Source organism: Sander lucioperca, chromosome 6 (genome assembly GCF_008315115.2).
Source record: "Sander lucioperca isolate FBNREF2018 chromosome 6, SLUC_FBN_1.2, whole genome shotgun sequence".
Lineage (NCBI taxonomy): Eukaryota > Metazoa > Chordata > Actinopteri > Perciformes > Percidae > Sander > Sander lucioperca.
The window spans coordinates 41853389-41876537 of record NC_050178.1 but is presented as its reverse complement, the minus strand read 5'-3'; the positions used below and the strand labels follow the sequence as shown (position 1 = coordinate 41876537).

The following is a 23149-nucleotide window of genomic DNA, read 5'->3' as shown; positions in this document are numbered from 1 at the left end:
ATAGCCTCAACTTCAGTCCTCAACTATTACAGTATTATCCATCATTTTCATATTTTCATATTTTTTATGGCAAGTAATTGACACTGAAAACCTCAGTTTAGTTGTGTTACTAGGAGCTCTGCACCTGCATTTAACTCTCTCAAACTCCTTAGCCAGCTAAATATTTACGCAGTAATTAACACATTATACATGACATATTTGCAGTATTTTTATTTACTTGCATTTTAACATGGGAGTTTTGAAGCAGAGAGATTAATTATATTGGAGAGTACTGTAGCAACAATATGATGATTTATCATGATGCTACATCAACGCAGTAAGGCCTGGCACTACAGTCCTCGCCTGCAAATTTGAGTAAATACACATGAGTGCCATGGTCAGTGTTTTCTCTTCACTATTCCAGTGTCAGGTTTATCTGAAACAAAAACAGATACCTAATAAGTCAGCATTAGCAGTTAATGCCTAATAAGGATAAGTGGGATTTGCTCTTCTTGATGCAATACAAGCAAATGGTGTACACATCTTGGTGAATGTCCAAATGCATTTCTTTGCTTTTTTCTTTGGAAAGACAGTATATTGAAAAAAGTAATATACACTGAGGGTCAGAAAGTTGCTGTATTTCAGCAAGATTAACTCTTTGTCCACACAGTCTCTTTATTTTTGCTGTATTTTTCCAGTGTTTTTTTTCTTGAGGTCAAAGAGACACCTTTTCTGGCTTGTACTACTATGGACTTTCTCCCCTTTCCCCAGCCTGTACAGAGGATGTCATATTTCAAGGGCCAAGATGGAGGATGGAGCCAAGTGACCTCATTTTACCGATCAACTCCCCAGACCAGCAGGCTACCATCACGTGCGAGGCAGAAGGGAGCCCTCCTCCGCAGTACAGGTAAATTACCACATCAAAGCTACATACACCACAAGCCTCGGCTCAACCGTCTACCTGCTTTGGCCCCACATCCACATCACTTGGTGAAAATCCATTGCTGCTTAATTGCTTGTGAATCCTTATTGCATCCACGGAAATCAAAGAGGGTACAGATAGCGCTGATTGCTATTGATTTGTTAAAGAACGTTTTCAGGCACATAAATGCTGGAGAGAGATTACGCACCATCCAAAAAAAAAAAGAAAAAGAGAGGCTTCAAAGAGCAACTGCTTAATTGAGCATCCATTTCTAATTGAAAAAAGCGTATCTGTCTCAGCTTAGGCTATGATATAGAGTTAGAGTCAGAGTCAGGGAGCCGCCACTATGGTTGATGAATATGCCAACACCTCAGATATTAGTGGGGTTAACTTTATTAATGATAAGATTTAAGCCACAGTACGGCTAAAGCTGATGATTTATTATATGGCGCATGGCTTAAGAAATCATTAGGAGAGACAAGGAGATTCCAGCGACTCATTTGCACCACAGATCCTTCGATATCTCCGTTGCTATTCCCTGGCGGTGTAGGGAGCCTGCCTGAAAATGGCAGCTGGCGGTGTTTTTTTGTGGTAGATTGTGTTTCGGAGCTTGGTCAGCACCATGTAGATGCACAGCAAGCAGGGCAGAGAGGCAATAACCTTGTGAGTGACATTCTGTTAAATGCTTACATTTCCTATAATGTGTCTGCGCTGAAAACATGGTCCATGCAAAGCAGCAGGGGATATCATTGTACCTATTGTGCAATCTGAGCTATCTCAGGATAGTCAGTTGAAATAGAAGTCGAAACCATCACTTGCATTATTTCACCCGCAACTTAAAGCAAGCTGATGTTTACTTGCGTTGTGGAAGAGGTTTTTCTCTTTATGGTTCTTTGTGCAGCAGAAGGCAGCTGTTTTTAGCAAATAAGCTCAGATAAACGGACTTTAGGCTACTTGCCCAGAACCAAACAGCAAATAAACAACTTATTAGCGACTAGTGAGTGAACATAGTGATCCCTCTTTCATCCCTACTCTGTTACTTTTACTATTTTTTCCCCATTTTATTCCCTGTTAAACGTTTTTGTGGGGGGAGTTTTTCCTTATCTAAATCGAGGGTCTAAGGATAGAGGGTGTCGTATGCTGTACAGATTGTGAAGTCCCTTGAGACAAAATTAGTGATATTGAATAAAATTGACTTGACTTGAATTTACTAGTATAGCATTTGGCAGCTAAAGTGCCAGATGTATTTGTCAGGAGTAGGTGGAGACCAAAACAAAGCTAAAAGGAGGTTTAAAATCTGACTAACATTGGTCAGGTAACATTAACACATCTCCAAATGAGATATATATATGTTCATGGCATGTGTAAATAAGCAGTAGTTTGCTAATACATTACATTACAAGCGAATCATTTGTTAAACGTGTGGTGGAGTTGATCTCAAGAGGCCAAACACATCAAACAGAAAACAATCTGATGCAGCTTTAGGTTCTTTGATATGGAATTGCATGTAATGTGGCTGTTCATGGGTGATTTTAGACCCTTTTTCAAGGGCTCAAGCCCCCCTAAATTTCATCTCAGCCCCCCTAAAAATAACAATAATAAAAAAAAAACTAAAGGTCTGATCCTAGAATTGCCCATGTGGCTGTTTATTACAACCGTAATATTTGTTTTGTAGGATATTATTTAAAACACACTACAACATATACACCATCCACTCTTAAGATGATCTGTTGATAAAATCATTTTTATTATCCTTTTTATTGCTCTGATTTTATATTGTGTCTCCAGTGAACCTAGTGTGGCTCATCTCTTGTTTTTGTCCATTTTTAGTGTATCCTCAGAGCTGTAGTACCTGAAGTTCACTAACTTCCGACCATTGCAGAACTCAGCTGATGAGTACAAAACAACATACTCAATCTGGTGATATTCTTCAAGGTCATTAGATCCATTGTTGAGTCAGTGCCCTCAGTTAAATAAAATAAAAAAAATCCGAAACCAGGTTTAAAAGGAAGAATTGATGTTTGAGTGAGCAAGCTCTCACCAATGTTGATTGACATTTCTAGTAATGCTTTTAAAGACAATAGATTTCTACCCTTAATCTTACGTTGTCATTCTTTTCAGCTTTATTTGGGTTGCATCAGTTTTTCTGACACTGATTGTACTTGACTTGTTTCCCTTCGGGCAAGGAGAGGACTTTTTTGTCCTGATAATAAAATAGAAAGCATAAATTCTTGCCAATTTATTTCTCCAACACTGAAATTAGAACATCAAAATGTCCTGAGCAGACTCCTTTTGGAGGTGGTCACGCTATGACTTTCACTCGAGTCTGCAAACTATGGGCCTAGACCCTGCAAATGAACAGTATTTGTATAATTAGATATGCCAACCGAGAGGGTATTACATTCATAGCTCCACACTTAATTTCCTCAGTTACTGCCGCTATTAAGAAAAATACATCCATTTGGTTTAATATCCATAGAAAAAAATTAGGTCACACAATATTGAATTTGCCAGAGAAGATGAGGTTAACCCTTACCAGGGAGCCACTGTAGCATTGAGGATATCAGTTATCTTGCAGTAGGGTGTTTCAGCTTCCCTGCATATCCTACAGTGATAAAATGTTGCTGAAATATTGAAACTATTAGTCAGATATTACCTGAATCCAGAGGACAGTGGCCAAATATACCCGATGTATTGGATTTCCAGCAAAACTGCAATGAACTATAGAATAGTACAGTATGAAGTAATACCAGGCACAATATAGTGTATGTATATATATTTGATATAATTCTTTTTTGTCAAAAGCAAGATATATATATGTTTTCATTTTAAACAGAATATAGATTTATCCTCAGCAGCATGGGTATATACAAGTCAAAAATCCCAAATTAAGATCTTTACAGTAATAATAATAATAATAATAATAATAATAATGTATACTTTATTAATCCCACAAGGGGAAATTACAATGTTTTCACTCTGTTGTTATTACACACATTACACACAGGCCTGAATTACACACACATGCTCAGTACCTATACATGCACTAATGGAGAGATGTCAGAGTGAGGGAGCTGCCCATGGAAAGGCAGCCCGAGCAGTTGGCGGTTCGGTGCCTTGGTGCTGTGCCCAGGAGCTGAACTGGCACCTCTCCAGCTACCAGTCCACCACCATACTTTGGTCCGTACGGGGACTTGAACCAGCAACCCTCCGGTTCCCAACCCAAATCCCTACTAACTGAGATACTGCCACCCCCCAGTAGTAAAGTATGGTACACGGTATAGTGTATCTTTATAGTAGTATATTGTATTAATATTGAAAAGGAAAAAATAAGGCTTAAAGGATAAGGCTGGTGTTATTCTATATTTTTCTCACTATCAGCAAATCCCATGAAAAGAACCAACAATATTAGCTTAACAGAACCTCCAAGCTTATTGGTTCTTACTGAAGATGTGAATATATAAAAGTGGCTAACACATATATATTTTAATTTATTCTTTTAAAAAAACAACTGGACAGATGTAGTTTTTTAGCAAACATCTCACAAACAGGAGTGAATGGTGCATTTGTTGCCGACTATTTTCAGCAGCGGATTATTACCGAGTTGATGCTCTAGCCACCGTCCTGCTGCTGTAAATACTCACTAGAGTCTAGTCAGTATTTACAGCAGCAGAACGGTGTATGTGGTATTGAGTCAAAATAAGCTGTAGTGCTCATGTTCAAAGTAATGAAGCAAGATGTCACCCAGTGTAATAGTGTGACTCATTGATGTGTTTTTAACAATATAGCTCAAGCATAGATACATCAGGATTTGGCTACACGTTAGTGACACCAATTCATTGTTGGTTTTAGTCTTTTAATTTGATTGATTGACAGTAAAAAGCCTTATCCTTTAGATCATTACCAGTAACTGTGGCAAAGACCGTCAAGTGCTGAGGCTCAGCAATCACACAAGGAAAATATGCAGACCAGAGAAGCAGGGCAGAATGTGATGCAGACTGACATTATGGAAAATGCAGGGAACCACTAACTGAAAAAAGCAGGACGAGGTAGAGTGAAGACACCTAAAATGTAACCGAGAAACACACTCACGTAATTGCTCCTGTAGTACTGAAAATATATACTGATATTTAACAGTGATATGGAGGTAGAAACGTCCTTTAATAGGGTTTAATAGGGGCAAGTTTGAAAATACTGCCTAGTTGGTTTACATATTAGAGAAGAGAGAGCAGATATGATCAAATGAAAATACCAGGTTGTCGTTTGTGTCTACGCTCATAACCCTTGCTAGTTAGCTTCATTTTCATCTGATTTCGTCTCCAACACTTCACTGCTCCCCTCCACTTTGGCCACTCGGTGACATCGTGAATATATGAACAGGAACCCTGACAGTTCTTCAGTTGACAAATAGTCCACTGTAGTGCCAGAGCACACTCCAGGGCTCAGAGCTGTGCTTTATGAATACACCTGTCACTGTGTTTACCATGAATCCGCTGTAATACAGGATCAAGGGCACAGCAGTGATTGGAAAGGGGGAATAAAAAAGTACTCTGGCTGGTGTCTGCTATCATGTAATGTGACTTCAGGCAGATGTATGACTCTACCTTTGTTTACGGGTTGGTTCAGGGTAACAGTGGCATAAATATAACTGGGAGGGTGTGATTAGAAGATGTTGTGAATTCAGTTGCAGCACAGAGTCAGGACTGAATCTAGAAATAGTTTCAAATCGAATTGATTTTTATCTTTTGGAGGGTTACTGTTCTTTTACACGGTGAGAAAGTTCTATGACCCCTGGACTTATGAGATCATTTCAAAACCAATGGGATAAACTGAAAGAATAAAAGCAGATACTGTATATATACTTATATAGATTTTTTTTACTCTGCTGGAGCTTGATGAATATGCTTTTATTTCAGCCCATCCGCATCCAGAAAACGGCCTTAAAGGTCGATAATGTAAGCAGCTCATAACAACCCATAATTATGCTTCTTGTTAGGCGGTGACCTCTCGTGGCTGTAGTAATTATCGCGAGAGCAAACGAGGAAGAGAGGTGACAAAGTATAAGCAGGTTGGGTGGATGGGTCAAACAAACAGGACTTTCACTGAAGTGACGAGTTTGTGTCCCATGTAAAAACCAAAAGTCAACTGTCACTTTGAAATGAACCGAGTTTTACGGATCTTATTTCTTGTAGCAATGACGTCCGTGACGTCACATGACGTCCTCATTTTAGTAGTTTTACATGACTGATTTTAAGCCAATCCCCGATGTTTTACTAACCCTAAGTATTTTTGTTGCCTAAACTGAACTAGTTCCGTTTCACAACATTTACTGCGTGTTTAAAACTGTGTATGCTACGTTAAATAGAACATTCACATTATTACGTTTGCATGATTAAACCGCCACCGTGCGTTAGTAAATAGAACGTTGTATGTGTTGTATTGGGATTCTTTGAAAATCGACCTATAATGTAGATTAGGTATGAGGATGTTTAGTTTTGTTTATGTATTTATTTGACTGTTTTGAAAAAGGAGCTGATGGGATTACATTTCAGTGGAATTGTACCTTGTACGATTTCATGTGACAAATAAAATTGATTGATTGATTGATTTATCCATTCATTCATTCATTGGATTATATATCCTATAATTTGTAATTGTAAATGGTATAATATGTGTTGGTAAAGGGTTTATGACTGTGTGTAGTGTGCAGATGTGCTATATTACTGTTGATATTTCAGTAATTCCATAGGAATCCATTTAAGCTGATAGACACACACAGATACACAAAACCACAAACACATACAGACACAAAAACACTCTAATACAGGGTGGTTTAAGGAATATTTATCATGTTACATTTGACTTGGAAGCCAAATGAACATCAATGTATTATGAAGCAGCAGCAATGATAACAAACATAATTGTGGAGAGTACCCTGGTCAGCAATTGAATTTCCATTATCGGCTCTAAGCTCTGCGCATGTGTGTGTGTGTGTGTATGTGTGTGTGTGTGTGTGTGTGTGTGTGTGTGTGTGTGTATGTACATGTGCGAACAGTGTGTGGTCTGTGTGGTCACCACTGTGTGCTGCAGTACAATCCCCCAGTCTATTTGACGAGGAGACCTCATGCAAAATTGATGTGAACCTCAAGGTTACGGGGAGTTCATTCAGAGCATGCTCAGATCAGCCCGCGCCTGCAGCATACCGCAGCGAATAGGACTGTTCTCCTGGACTCTGCTGGACTTACTGTAAGCTCCTCTCCACCTGATGTGCTGTTAGATTTATAATTCAAATTCAAACAGTCTGTTAGAACAGCAGAACTGAAAGAGCACTCCATTAAGAGAAGGTTGCATTTGTTTTCTGTTTTGTCTCTTTTAGTATAAAGAGATAACAGCCCAGCTAGGTGTGAAGTCTCTCATTTTTTTCACTTAACTCTCACTGTCGCTATGTGGGACATTGCTAGTGTTGTGCTGGTTTTTTTTCACAACTGGCTAGTAATGACGAAGAGTGGCATAGCTGCCATTAAAATGTCAAAATGATCCTTTCATTAGGTCAGATTGTATTTATGTCAACCATTTACTCCTGTTGACCTTCCCTCACACCTTTAAATCACATTAATCCTTTTTGGGTTTACATCAAAAAGACAAACAAGGTTCACCATGTCTTCTAATAACAGAGCCTGTCTCAGGTGTTTCTGCAGCAAGCGTAGGTAGGTGGCTCACTGATTGTGTCTATTCTGCAGAGACACCATCACACTCAACCAGCTGTCTGCTCTCGAGGTGTGTGATCTGTCCAGGCTGTCCACCTTCCTTTCCCATTAAGTTCAATCATGCTGGGTGGCTGCAAGTCTAACTAGCTTCCCATCCTTTTCCATTTAACCTCCTCCTCTCCTGCACATACAATATCCCTTTGGCACAAACACGGGAGGAAAAAGACAATGGAGAATTCAAATGAAGATATACAAGGACTTTAACACAAAGCACTTTGTACACTTGTAATCGTAAAGTTGGTGTTTAATTCGAAATGCTCATATTGCATATCTGAGTTTGTGTTTTCATATGTATTCTTAGAAGCTTTGTCATGAAAAGCATTGTACATAAGTAATATCATTGTTGGAACAGTCAGATTAAATGACTGGAACAGACTGTTAGATGAATAATGCAAGCTACAAGATGAAAGACAGCTTCGTCTTTTGTAGTCTGTCAGGCAGGAGATTGGGGAGAGCTGCCTTTAGACTGCATGAAGCACCATTCTAACAGCTTGTTAGTTTGCCTGGGAGGGGGAAAGAATGATATTGATTTTTTTCTCTTTTTATCATAGGAATTGTCATTTCACAGTCCTGTCACAAAGGCAGACTTATAATAATTCTTTGTTTTTTCAAATTATATTAGGAACGGGAAACATAATTTTTCATTTGTGTTGATGTTCTGAGATAAAGTCCTGTTACTCTCCATGCTTGTATAGGTATCACTCAGTTTGCATCTCTTTCAAATGCTTTGCTGTCACGCCGACAGACTGAAATGTAATAACGTATAAAGTGTTATCGTTGTTCAAGAAGAACATTATTTAGCTTTTTGCCTCTGTTGGTAGTTGTGATTAATAGCTGTCACTATCTGAACTGAACACGCATGACAAAGTATCTTGTGACCTTTCTTTGAAGGAAATGGTGTGTAGGCAATACAAAATGAAGGTGTCAGAACACAATAAGTCAGAAACACACAAACACAAACATGAACTAATTAGAAAGCACTCAGAAAGCACATAAATCTGCCAAGGCTGCACCGTCCTTTAGATTTGTAATTTTAATAACACAAAATGTTAAAGCATTTTTAATCTGGAGCCAAATTTGCATCAAAATGCGCATAGAGATATACAATCATGGGATGCTTTTGTCAAAAATGTTTATTTTCTTATTCAAGTGTGGTAATTCGTGAATAGCAAGACTAAGCAGCTCTGTATTTTGGCACAGTGGTGCTTTGAGCTAAATGCTAACATCAAAATGCAGATATCCTCACAATGACAATGCTAACATGCGGATGTTTAGCAGGTATAATGTCTGCCATGTTAACCATGTTAGTTTAGTGTGTTATCGGGAAGCATTGAAATATCTATATATGAATATAAACATTTTACTTCATTCATGTTGTTACTTGTCACTTTGCATATGAAGATGTTATAAACTTAGCCTATAATGAGCATATATAACACAATGCATACAGTAAATTAAACCACCAAACACTACAGTACATACGATGAGTAACATTAGCTACCGAAGCCAGCTAAACATTAAAATGCATGTTAAATGATACTGCATAAATAATAATATTCCAATAGTGTAATATATAATAACGTAACACAGACAGAGCCCATTTTGACTCCATAGCAAGTACTTTTACTTTCATGTAACAGAAGATATGGCTGAGGCTGATGGGAGTGTCATTAGTTTGGGATTTCATAAACCTAAGTGTTGGACAAAGTAAAATGTTGACCTGAAAAGTCAGGGGATCACCAAAGTCATAACAATTCTTCCTAAGGTGGACATGAATGTGTGTTTACCAACTTTCAAGTCAATCAAGGTGCCAGAGGAAAAGTCAGGGATCACCAAAGTTGTTACATCTAAGGAACCATTAATGTCTGTACAAACTGTTGTTGTGGTGATCAATTAAAAGTCAGACAATAAACCATTAGTATTTGTTACACAATTCATGGCAATCCATCCAACAGTTGTTGAGATATGTCACTCTAAATCACAAAAGTCAACCTCATTGGGGCACTAGAGGAAAAGTCATTGGATCACCAAAGTCAGTGGGATTCATACTCTGGCGAACATGAATGTCTGTACATGATTGTATGTTACTCTATGAAATAGTTGTTGGGATATTTCAGTCAAATTGGAGGACCGACCGACAGATCGATATTGCAATTCCCTCTAGCGTGGCTAAAAACAGCAAAAACTTTAAAATGCTTGCTCTCACTATGCTATGACACATCATTTTGTGTATTCCTACCCGCACAAGAACACTTACATTTTTACCAAATGTCAATGGAATCTGTAACATTGTCAGAGATGGCAAAAGTACTCACTTGCCGTACTCAAGTAGAAGTACAAATGTTATACAGTGTTAAGAAATACTCTGGTAAAAGTACTGATTTAACTTCTTTACTCAAGTAAAAGTAACAAAAAACAGGCTTGGAAATGTACTTAAAGTATAAAAGTAAAAGTAGCCTTGCGAATGACAACCATTTTTTATGCAAATCTACCTGGACCACACAAATGTTACTAGAGTGCAAGCTGAGAAACTTCAGTGGACATGGAAAAAAAGGCTCTTTATATGCCATTGCCTACATTTTAAATGGCTGTCTGCCAATAGGCCTAAAACATCACATATATGATTATTGTGACAGAGACTGGGACTCCAGGTTAATAAGATTCTGACTGAGTAGCAAGATATGAATTCAATTGTGATTCTGTGAGAATTCAAACATGAGTCCTCTAACTTATATATATATATATATATATATATATATATATATATATATATATATATATATAACATTATCGTTAACATTAGCCCAAAATAAAGTTGATTTCAGACAAGACCAAGTAACGTTAACTTAAGTGGTCTCGAAAACAAGAATGGCCTTGAGTAACATTAATGTTACTACAGCACTGTTACACTAAATCAAGTTACTGAATTAGTTTTTAATATAAAGCTATACATGCAGATATCGTATTGCTAGTATTAGATTATTTCCAAATAAGCTGAACATTCGCTAACCTTAACATTACTTGGGTTACTTAACTAAATGCTAGCGAACCAAGGCATCGTCATTGCTAGCGGGAGAACAAATGTAACTGACCATTAACGTAAACTTATAATAAAGTTACTGAAACAAACAAATAGCATTTGATAACAACAAAAAGATGCATTTACCTCTATGTGCTTTTTCAAATTTGATGGTAAATTCTTGAAAGCCAGCAGTTCGTGGTGTTTCGGTTGGCACAATTTGCAGCACATTATAACAACGTATATTCTCATCCAATTAGATTGAATTCGGTATTGATGATGTGAAAATTAATAACGGTAACTCCACTGAAATTATTTGAAACTAAAGTAACGAGCCAATTTTGTAAAATGTAAGGAGTAGAAAGTACTGATATTGGTGTTAAAAATGTAAGGAGTAGAAGTAAAAAAGTCGGCACAAAAATAAATAGTAAAAATATCTGAAAAATCTACTTGAGTACAGGAACAAAGTATTTGTACTTCGTTACATCCCATCTCTGAACGTTATTCACATATTCTGTTAGCAGATTTACAAACTGGACCAAACACATAACCTCCTTAGTGGAAGTAATTAAAACTGAGATGAAATAAAACCCACTTCACCATGCAAGTGGGAGAAAAATCAATACTCACCACAGCAAATTTGCTCAGTTTTGGAATTTTGCCTACATTAGTAGAAAACAAAATACTTGAATGAAGTCAAACTGTTGAAAACTGGTAGCTATAGCTGTTCTTAATTTCAAGAAAGGTTTACAACGTATTGCTGTAAGGGATATTTACAACATTTAGATTCATCTGTTTACTGTAAAGATTCCTACTCTTATTACTCACCTTTTATCTTCTCAGCACAATGTGGCCGATCAAATCGATCTCTGTGATAAACACTATGAGTGTGCATCTCCAGGGGGCTCAGCTACTGATTGTGTTTGCGTTTTTCCAGATGGTCACTAAATGGAACACTCATTGATCTGGGGAATGACTACCGGCGTCACATGTCTGGGGGCAGCCTGATCATTAGCAACCTGGACAAGGACCAAGACACCGGGGTGTACCAGTGCACAGCCTTCAACACGTGGGGGTCCATCCTCAGCCGCAGAGCCAGCCTACAATTTGCATGTAAGTGATCCTACAATTGCTAACACGTTTCTTGCACGACTCTGACAAAGTCATGACATTCTGTCATCTCTTAGTATCTGCTGTATATTAGTCTGACATGTGCATAATATAGTTGTGGCCCAGGCCTTTGTTTTTTCATTTAATATTCCAATTTCTCATTTAGATTGCCTGAGAACAGATTTTCAAGAGGGGAAATGGTAATCGAATGAAATGTCAGATGCAACAAACACAGTGGGTGAGGTAGCTTCTGACTGCCCTGAACGCCATTGATTCTCATTAGTGGTTCCAACTCTGACAGCATCTACTGTATGCTCAGTCCGAATTGACTCATATTTTGCCAAGTGATACGCCCCCCTGTGATCCAGACTCTAAAAGGAGACATACACAAATATTGCTTAAGAAGTGTTTACATCTTTGTAATCACCAGCCATGTCTTTATGCATAATATATAAAGATTGTGATTGGATCAGACAGTGACAGTCTTCTGCTCAGTCAGCCTACAGCTCAAAAGACAAAAGGCCGGGTTGGAATGTGATACTGTGGAGTGGGGTCCTACCTTTCAGATAGGCACTGTAGAGGCACCTCACATCTCTTGATCAAGCCTGCTTACTATTGATTATGTCCCAAGGATAGAGAACATTTCACTTCCTCTCAGGAGATGGACTGCCATTATCCCTATAGCCAGTAATGAATCTCACTTGTAGGGACCGGGTGAATTGCAGAGCTGCTTGACATTTATTGTCTTGCCTAATGCACAGTGAGGGAGGTCTAGGAGATCAGCATGGCTGATACTCTGCTTTTCTGTGTAATGAGGCCACTGCCCTAAGATAGAAATGCCATGCATTCTTTGCTTTTTGCTTGCTTTCAAAATTCAGCTGCAGCCACTATAAGTGTACTTGCCCTCCCACAGCTCATATTTGCAATAAAAAGTAAACTGAAACTAGAAGGGCACTCAGAGAGCGCAGAACTCTGCCAAGGCCAAACGCCCAATTTTGCAATGTTAACGAAAGGGAAACATAATTTGTGTATCCGCCTGTAGTGATTTGGATCCGTTCCAAAAATGTAATGGGTTCTTCCTTGACCGATGGTACACCCTTCCAACAAGTTTCATGAAAATTGGGCCAGTAGTTCTTTCATAATTCTCCTGACAAACAGACATACAGACAAACTGAACAAAAAGGTAATAATGCATATGAAACACCAAATTGTAATCAAAAGCATTAACAAATAACCCGTTTTACTGATGAGTGCATTTTCTTCATACTGCCTTAAAGAGAAATCTGGTTTCATACAATCTGGGTCTTTCATGGTTTCGGCAATCTCCATTGGTCATGAAAACAATGTTCTCATCAAGTTATTTGCTGAGATCTGGGAACATGACAACATTGGCCTACTGCAAATGCACATACATTTTTCTCTACTGGCCCTGTCCTCTAAGTCCCGCTCAGCTCAGACTTGACATTTGGATAACGCCACCCACATACAAATATCTATTCTAGGCTCCGGGAAAGTTTTGCAAATATAAAACTATTATCATCAACAAAATTGTAACACATAGAGGAAAACTTGACCTGGAAAAATGTAATACAGATAAGGAAGAAGATAGAGGTATATATAAGGAACTTTAAAGAAATCGCATATTAAATTACACAAAATTGGTTTAAAAAATATTTCCCATATCGTTAAGCCCCATTAGCACTGGGGAAAATTAGCAGCAATAATAAATTGCCACGCAGTACACAGCTCTCATCCATGCAGTTTACAGACTGACTTCCTGATTTAACTTTGATCTACCACGGCACATACAGTTTACTGGTGTAATAATAATAATAATACATTTTATTTAAAGGTACCTTTCCCTGCACTCAAGGACACGGTGTAGTGAGTAAGCAACATTTTGGATGCAATCATGTTTGATTTTACAGCCAAATAAATGGGTTGAAAGCTGCACTTCGTCATTTTTTTTAATATTAACAATAGGTCAAAAGACTGTGTTTAGTGGAAAATGTGTCCCTGACTCTGAGTAGTGACAAAGAGACAGAAAATGACACGTTATCTGACCGTACAGTTCACCTCAGCTCTATGGAGCCCTTTAGTGTCTTTCAGCTCAATGTTTGGTTTTATGGCCCTCAACTGTCCTGTTTTCTTCAGTCCAAGCTCTCTCATCATTGCCTTCTACAGCCATAGCATGCAGCTATGTTTGGTGATGATAAACCCACTGTACACTAGCTGCATCAGCACCAAACAACAAACAGACACAGTTTGACTGTCTGTCATTGGTAAACATAGTGGAAGATTTGAGGAGCCACAGAGCCAGAGATTTCCTTAGAGAGTTGATGGAGACCAAAATAAAGCTAAAAGAGAGGGAATATTTGACTCACATTTGTCGGGTGGCCAGAAACACGACTCTCTATAAATAATAGTGTTACTGCTGGATGTGTAAATAAGCAACTGTTTGCAAACACTATCTCACCATAACACCATAATAGACGCCATATCAGCTTTTTCAAGGTGATAATATATTGGTGTTGTAGCTTGTACTGCTGCTCATTAGTAAAAAAAATAAAAAAATAAATGAATACTGCTTTAAATAGTCTGTTGGTTTGTTTTCAACCTGTCTGGTCATCTGACACTTTTGTTGTAATGATGTCGTCCAGTTCCCAATTCTCAGTAATTGCTTTTTTGATTGCAGTGTTATCATAAGTATATTTATTATAATAGCCGAAGCTATAAAAAAAGGCCAGAGTTGTAATAAACCAGAATTCTTTGTTCAAAAATAGCAAACGTACATTGAGGCTGCTGTATTATTGGCCTCCGACGCAGATAAAAGTAGCATTGCTTATGAACACTGGTGAGCACAATATATTACGGGGAATGTCTATACGGCGGCGCCATTGCCCAGACCAATCATCTTTGAGCTGTAATGGTTGCTCTTTGTAATCTCTAGGCCAGCCATTCTTTTGTGGCAGAGACAGATTTAGTTTACAAATGAATTACTGCAGCTTCAGTGACTTTGGCCTCGACTAGCTCTTAGAGTTACAGTGTGTGGTCAGTTCACTCCAGTGAAGCCCTTTATTCTTCTGCTCCGAGGCCATAGAAGACAAAAGTGTATCCCCTCCAGCACTGAGCCCAGCTACATCTCTGCCCTCTTCTGCACCATTTTGCACAATCTTAGTGAACTAGTCTCCCGTTCCTTGTCTATTAAGTAATTATTAGTAGCTCTCTGATTCACCTCCTGCTGTTTCCAAAAGCATTGCTGTTATAATTATCAACTGCTGTTATGCCGCTGCTTTTTTCAATCACCCGGGTATACAAATCTTGCTCCAGCACCGCTCCTCAGAAACGTTAATGTCTTTAGGAGATAGACTCTGTATTTACTAAGGCAGCCTGGTGAGATCAGAAGGACGTTGCCTCTGTCTGTATTTCAAGTCAGCCATCTCCTCCTGTGGCCTCTTTGGTGTCTTGCCGTGACTTGACTTGGTTTGATTCCACTGCGGTCATCAGAGAGCTGCTCATTAATCTTACCAACACTCTGTCCCACTTCTCTCCATAATCTTCCTTCTCCTAATTTCCCTTATCGGTCACACTGACTTTCTTTTGTTTGTGTTTGGAAGGCTTACTCTAGGCTGTTAGCCAGAGGGTGCAGACAGAGTACAGAGCGGACTGCGGCAGCTTCCCTCCATCACTCATGAAGCCAGGGGTGGTTTATCATCCCAGGTTTAGGTTTTGTCTGCCAGCAACTGCTCAATCATTTGCACGGGATAAATTGTGCTGAGAGTATTGATGGGGAAGCTAATGCTTTTAAGTGCAAGATTACACCACATTTAATAATGATGTTACTTATTGCCGCTGGCACTGCAAACTGTCATTTGTCATGCACACTCCCCCATGTATGCTCAGTCCGTGAACGTTTCCTTCCCCCCTGCTCATTTTATCCCATTTCAGTCTAATCTCTTCCCTCTGCCTAAGTGTAGTGATGCAGGGTAAACATCACATAGTCAGGTCCATCTATTTCATCAGCACCCCAGATGCCTTTGAAAGTGTCGGAGGCCGTCAGGAGGTGTCCCAGTGTAATCAATGATTCCCTATTAAAGTCCCTGTGCTCAAAATGTAACTTCTATTTTTAGAACTATCCTTTTCAAAGAAACTTGAGAATGTAGACTACATGAACCTCCAAACTTATATTCTGTGTTGTTGATGATTTTACATTTTTTTCGGCTGCAGTCTAATTCAATTTCGATCTCATGTGATTCATCAGATCTTGATAACTTCAAAACTCAAACGGTGAGGAGCGCTGTCAACGTCCGTGAAGGCCAAGGTGTGGTTCTGTTATGTGGACCACCTGCACATTCTGGAGGTAAGTTTGCTCAATTTGGGTATGCCACTTTTTTGCCTCTTATTTAAAGGTGACTCATAACAAGTATAAGTCCCTCCATCCGTTTCACATGGCAACCGTTGATAAAGGATTACTCCCTTACTCCTAACTTCTGTTTTAACTATTTACGTATGTATCTTAATAATCATCCCCTTATGTATTTCATACTGAATACTACTTCTAAGAAAATCCCTACTAGGGTGTTTCTTTCCTTAAAGATGCAGTAGGTAAGACTTATAAAACTAACTTTCTGTCATATTTGCTGAAACTGACCCTATGTTCGAGTAGAACTACATGAAGCAGGTCATTTAAAAAAGTAAAAATAAAAAATCCAGCTCTACAGCCTGTAGTGCCATTTGCAGAAATCCACAGCTCCCTGTTCAGATGCACCAATCAGGGCCAGGGTGTGTGTCTAACTGCGTGTCAGTCACTGCTCATGCACACACATTCATTCTCCCTTGTGGGGGGAGGGGCTTAGGAGACCGTTTTGGGCTTTAGCAGAAAGGGGGGAGGGACTGAGAAGTTGTCAATGTTAAATTTTTTCGGCTAAGTCCTGGATCTTCGCAATCATACCTACAGCACCTTTAATCGGTCCTTATTTTTTTTTATTACAGCAGTCTGTTTCTCAAATTAGTTGAATGGTTTGACATTTTTTTGAATGTATGCTTATTCGGTTTGTGACTGAGAGTTAGATGTGACGATTGATATGTCTCATGTCTGTCCATTTAATATGAAGCTATAGCCAGCAGTCGGTTTTCCTAGCTTAGCACAAAGACTGTAAACAAGGGGAATCCACTAACCTGACAATATCTGCATACCACCACCTCTAAAGTGTTATATCTCACGTGTTATATCTCTTCTTTTTTTTTTTTTCAAGATAATTTTTTGGGGCTTTTCCACCTTTAATTGATAGGACAGCTAGGTGAGAAAGGGTAGAGAGAGGGGGAAGACACGCAGGAAATCGTCACAGGTCGGACTTGAACACTGGACTTCTGCGTTGAGGCATAAGCCTCTCAGTATATGTGCGCCTGCTCTATCCACTGAGCCAACCTGCCCCCCCCCCCCCCCCCCTCCTAAAAGTATAGCCTACTTCTAGTTCTTCTTACACTTTTTTTTTCATCTGGTTAAACAAAAAAGAAATAATGTTTCAATTAATGAGTTTTAGAGGTGCTAATAGGATGACTTTATAACCTTCAGACAAAGCCAGGCTAGCTGTTTCCCCCTGTTTCCAGTCTTTATGCAAAGCTATAACAGCTGCTGGCTGTATAGCCTTATGCACCTCCACACATTCAAAAAATCTACTTTAATTGCTCAACTGAGAAGCTAAAAATGTATTCTTTAAATAATAAAGCCACACAGGAGATAAAAACGCAGACTGTTCAGCCCCACCTCTCTGAGTATATGGACAATAGCTGTTGCCTAGCTTGTCTCCCTCTTGATACAGTAGCTTGCACATTGGAAGAACCAATTTCTTTCACAAGAGAACAGTTTGTAGCACAGTGCATTGTACAGCTGGTCTATGGGATAATAGGTCAGAGTACTCTGTGTGAAATACAGTTTGACAGCTTTCCTCTGACATAGGCTTATACGCGGTTGGCTGCTGTAAGCGTACCGCTTTGGGTTTTTTCACATTTTCAGAAGTGAATGAAAGTATAGCAGTGTGAGCCAGCTGTCCCTTTCTTCCTTTCCCGCCCTTTGCTCCGTCTCTGGCTGTCCCTCTTTCTCTCTCGTATTTCTCTCCATTCCTCCCCCTTTGTTTCTTTTTTTCTCTCTTGAATTTGCGAAGCATAAATTTGCTTCATAACCTTGAACGAACTGAACTTTAACGCCTACTGTATAAGGTATCCCCTCTGGTTCTCATTACACTTTGTTGACACCGAATTCTACAAAAGTTTTTTCCTCCACTACCACATTCATTATCACGTCACCCATATATGATACATTAAAAACAATCTTGTCACAAGCAGTTGTTATTATGTCACTTTTGTCCTCCTTTTGTTTACCCAAAGGGCTTTTTTAGTGCATTAGTCATTTTTTCTGTTGCATAAAAGCCTTTGTGTTGTATTTCCACTAGACATTTGACTTTCAATGGCTTACAATTCTATCACTGCTTATTACAGCCACATAGTTCAGATGGAGGTTGTGCTGACTCTGAACTTTGTGGCTCCTGCTTGTCTAATCAAAAGGAGCTTTGTATCTGCATCGCTGCTCCCAGCTCGGACGCTCGATCCCATCCAAAGCCATGAGGCTCTCTCCCTCGGGGGGCATTGGATATGATTGACAGTCATTGCATACACCTCTTGACTCTGAACCCCTCACCACCAAAGTGGTAGATTACGCAAAGTATCTCCTCGCTCTTGCAAATCTGTGCAGTGTGCACTTCTCAAAATGACACAGTAATTCATCATGGCAGGTTTCTCTTTTCTTATGGTAGACCTGCAGCTTGTAAAGGGGCATCACAACATGTTCCTACTTCCGTACGCCAATCCATCCATCACTGAATCCATCCGTCCATTCATACGTGCCTCCCATGAACCAACCAAGTCACTCAGGGACCCGGGGAATAGAGGCCATGTGTCAGGGGAGGGCCACTGACGCGCTGTAATCTATTTTGTTTCGCTCCCTTTCCTTGGGTCTCCCATTGCTTCTGCACTGATAGCTATATTACATTTGCCATGTCTGGGTATCTCTTTCCAAGGAAACTGAGATAAGGGATGGAAAATTACATGATATGCTAAACTTTTTTAGGCCACAGTAGGGTATCTTCTTTCAGTTCAGCTGTCCCAGCTATTGAGGTTGATATATCTAACACTGTATGTGTGGAATCAGTTGTGCTTTGAGCGAGTGATGACAGCGGACCATCGCTGCTCTAAGTTTAATTCTTTTTTTTCCATTCCAGAGCTGACATTTGCATGGATCTTCAATGAATACCCGCACTTTGTCCAACAAGACAGTCGTCGTTTTATCTCTCAGGAGACCGGGAGTCTGTACATCGCTAAAGTGGAGCCCTCAGATGTTGGCAATTACACCTGTGTGGTTAACAACACTGTCACGAAGGAGAAGGTGCTCAGCTCTCCCACACCACTGGTCCTCAGAAGTGACGGTAAATGCCTTCAACTATGGGGAACTTCATGTCAAATAAATGATTGAACCAGATTAGAGCTGTAACAATTCCAAATTTTGCTGTACAATTAATTGTCTCAGAAAAAATTGCAATTAACAATATAATTGTCTCTTTCAGTCAAATTTAAAAACATTTATGTATTTACTACTTTTTCAAACATCACTTCAAATATCACTGTTATGTGACCCAAATAATGTAATAACACAGGTACACAGCCTATGAAGTTTATTATCATAAAAACATTTTTTCTAAGTGTTAAACCTGGACAGACTGCTTCACAGCTTTGAATATTGTAGCCTACGTCTAAAGTTGAGCCGCAGCATTTCATTTCATTGAACACATTTCAACAAGATGGTAGGAGCTGCTTCACATACTGTACACTCATGTAAATGGTGTTGATAAAGGTTTTTGTTTTTGTTTTTTTTAATCATCAAATCATTGCTGTTGTGTTTTTCTGTGCCACACTGTGGTCAGCACTGTGATGTGTTTTTGGTAGTACTTTGACATCCTTCATAAAGGCTTTTTTAGTTGTCACTAATGGCTTAATACATGTAATTAACACTATTAACACTTAAAAAAACTTTATACATCAGTTATGAACCATTCATAAGAACATCTCCACCAGCACGCCACTTTCTAGACCACAATCTGTTTACTGATTAACATGTAGGCCTCTGGGCGCCCAGATAGCTCAGTTGGTAGAGCAGGCGCCCATATATAGAGGTTTACTCCTCGACGCAGCGGGCCCGGGTTCGACACCGACCTGTGGCCCTTTGCTGCATGTCATTCCCCCTCTCTCCCTTTCATGTCTTCATCTGTCTTGTTCAAAATTAAGGCCTAAAATGCCCCAAAAAATATCTATATATCTATAAAACAAACAAAAACATGTGTGCCTATAACTGCTGATTTGATGGTTTATTGGAAAACAAGAACCCTATAATCACTCACAGTTTCCGTGGATTGGCAACATCTTTAACTGCATTATTACAGAATACACTAACCGATTGGATTTTTCAGTCGGGCAACCCAGACATTGTTGTTATTTATGGATTATAACTAATCAATACAGCATTAATTCATTAATAATTTAACTATTAATGAAGCCATTGTTTAACAATGGGTGCCTTATTAGAATGTGGTACTGTTTTCTTCCTAGGCCTTTAGACGCGCACTTTTATATTCAGACCATTGGTTTAGAGCACAAATGCAAATCTGACAAAGCTGTCATAGTCATAATTTGAATTATTGACGTTTTTTCATACAGAGAAAAGCCACAGATCATTACTAATTAAACATTGAGATGATCAGGGTATGGATCGTGTGTTAAAAAGGATGCAATTTCATATTCTGCATGTTTTCTAAGCCGGGTGTAAGATGCTAACCCTTATCGCAGCTTTTCATAGTCTTTAGTGACATTTAATCTGAAAACATGCACAGGACCCTAAATCAGCTCTTGCTGCCAGACTGTGGGGTTGTACGTGATAATAGTAAAGGGTATACTACTATCTCTGCATAGGAGCCTTTGACTTGTTCCAGAGATGTGAATATAAATAAAGTGATATATGTAGTCACATTGCCACAGGTGATAAATCTCTACTTAGCAAGTCTTTTCCCTGATGTGTTCTTTGAATATTTTAAAAGCCACGTCTGATTTTTTTGCTCCTCTTTAACAGCCCTTCAGTGGTCACTTTTGCTCTTTATGCATTAATACTTTGGTGTTAGCTGTGCCACTGTTAGTGCTGTCTCTCCAACTGATCCAACATGTGTATAATGTATGCTGTTAATCATTGATGTAAAAAGCTTGTCATCTATTGTCTTCCTTTTGTAGGAGTAATGGGTGAATATGAACCCAAAATAGAAGTTCATTTCACCGATTCAGTGCCAGCTGCGAAAGAATCAGTGGTGAAACTGGAATGCTTCGCTCTGGGAAAGTAAGACAGCCTCCTTTTGTGTGTGTGTGTGTGTGTGTGTGTGTGTGACATAAGCTGTAGAATTATTCGTGCATGAATTAATGTTACTCAAGATGATTTAGGGATGCACAAGCGTAACATTACTCATTCTCAGATTCATCAATCCATAGGTGAGCAAGGGCCGCAGCATGACAAGACAAGGGAGCAGAAATCAAAGTTCTTTAAAGAGCTTCCGATATCAGAGCAATCACAGTGTGATTTGTAGAGAACAATAACTCACAAGGCTTTTGCTTCAACTACGTTCCTTCTGTGCTTAATTGCACTTTGATCACTGTGACTGACAGTTGCCATCATTGGAACTTTTTTGTTTATCTTTTGCAGCCCCGTTCCAGAAATAAGCTGGAGGAGAACCAGCGGCATCCCTTTCCCCAGCAAAGTGAAAATGAAGAATTCAAACGCTGTCCTTGAAATCCCTAATTTCCAGCAGGAAGACTCAGGGACGTACGAATGTATGGCAGAGAATCGGCGAGGCAAAAATGCTGCACGGGGTCGTATTTCATTCCATGGTTAGTGAACCATTTCAAATTGACAGACATGGGAATGAATGTGAATCTGTATTTGGACAGGAAACATGCATGTGACCAGCAGCTTTAATCTCATTTGTTTGACAGAAAAACTATTTGTCTACAACGTGTGGGGCATAATGTTACCATGAAATTACAGTACAAGCAATGGATCCAGGCTCGAAAAGTGAATATAATTTTAGAGGCCCAACATTTCCAGTCAGTATTCAAATGTTTACCAGCCTGTATTCCTCTTTATGCTGATAATCCACTTTAAACTTGTGATGATTTGTTGCAAGGCTGCTTTAATGGCTTCATGATTTATGATGCCATTCTTTACTAATCCACTGCCTCTATAATTAAAACACACGTTTGAAAAGGTAATCCTCTCATTTATTCCAAGCCAAACCTCACTGGCTCCAGACAATGACGGACACAGTTCTGTCCATCGAAGAAAACCTCTTGTGGGAGTGTAAGGCCAATGGAAAACCTAAACCATCCTACAGCTGGCTGAAGAATGGGGAGCAACTGATGGCTGAGGTATGGACATGTTAGACTCCTCACTGTAATGACAAATTAAAGGAAACAGTTTAAAAGATTAATTGTGAATGTACTCTGCCCTGGATGCATGCATCTTCTGGATCAGAACTGGCCTTTGATGGCTAGAATCAACCTTTGATCAATTTTTCACTTAGGTAGAACTACTGCTCATGAAATGCAAGGGTACTCCAGAGATTTAGTACTGTGCTTTCATAATGGTGCAGACAGATTTAGAAAAGAGCCAAATGCATCCTGACATTTAGTGCTCATTCACACCTGGTATCAACATGTTATCTGTATATATTACATGTATAATGACATCTGATTCACAGGGCCTTTGCATTTATACTTGATTATTTAGCATTCACGTTATCTCCATTCTTGTGATCTGATCTCTATATGCATTCATTTTTCAATCAACTTTGCACTCGAATACTTGCTAGCTACAGACTTTTCAACTTTATTTTGGGATTTATTTTCAAGCTGTACCTCCAGATGTGGTCTCGCTGATCTAATCACATTCTGATCACAATACATTTTGAGCACATTTACAGCATGCTACCGTGTCATCTTTACTTATAAGATATACAGATACAGATTGCAAGTTAAGGCCCTGTGTAACTGGGGTGTGTTCAGAGAGAAGGCAAGGTGAAATCATGCGAGATTGCATACAGTCAATGAAGAGACTCAAATAGATGCAAATTTGCCCGGGGCAGCACAGACTGACGCAAATTGACGCAAGGAAGTGTCTGGCTGAGTTGAATATGTCGCAACTTAAGCGAAATGTTTGCCCATATTCCGAGGCTTTATGAATCTCCGTCATAAACTTACAGAGAC

At 39.1% G+C, this 23149-nt stretch overlaps 1 protein-coding gene across 2 annotated transcripts in view; it reads left to right on the top strand.

The window, feature by feature from the left end:
- The window catches only part of cntn3b (contactin 3b), a 50383-nt gene that overhangs the window by 7997 nt on the left and 19237 nt on the right, over positions 1–23149 (top strand). For both annotated transcript variants that reach the window (XM_031280511.2, XM_031280512.2), the window contains 7 exons: positions 751–886; positions 11625–11800; positions 16059–16157; positions 19075–19278; positions 21128–21230; positions 21591–21775; positions 22176–22312. In XM_031280511.2, coding sequence (XP_031136371.1) covers positions 751–886; positions 11625–11800; positions 16059–16157; positions 19075–19278; positions 21128–21230; positions 21591–21775; positions 22176–22312 — 1040 coding nt within the window. The remainder of the gene's footprint in view (positions 1–750; positions 887–11624; positions 11801–16058; positions 16158–19074; positions 19279–21127; positions 21231–21590; positions 21776–22175; positions 22313–23149) is intronic.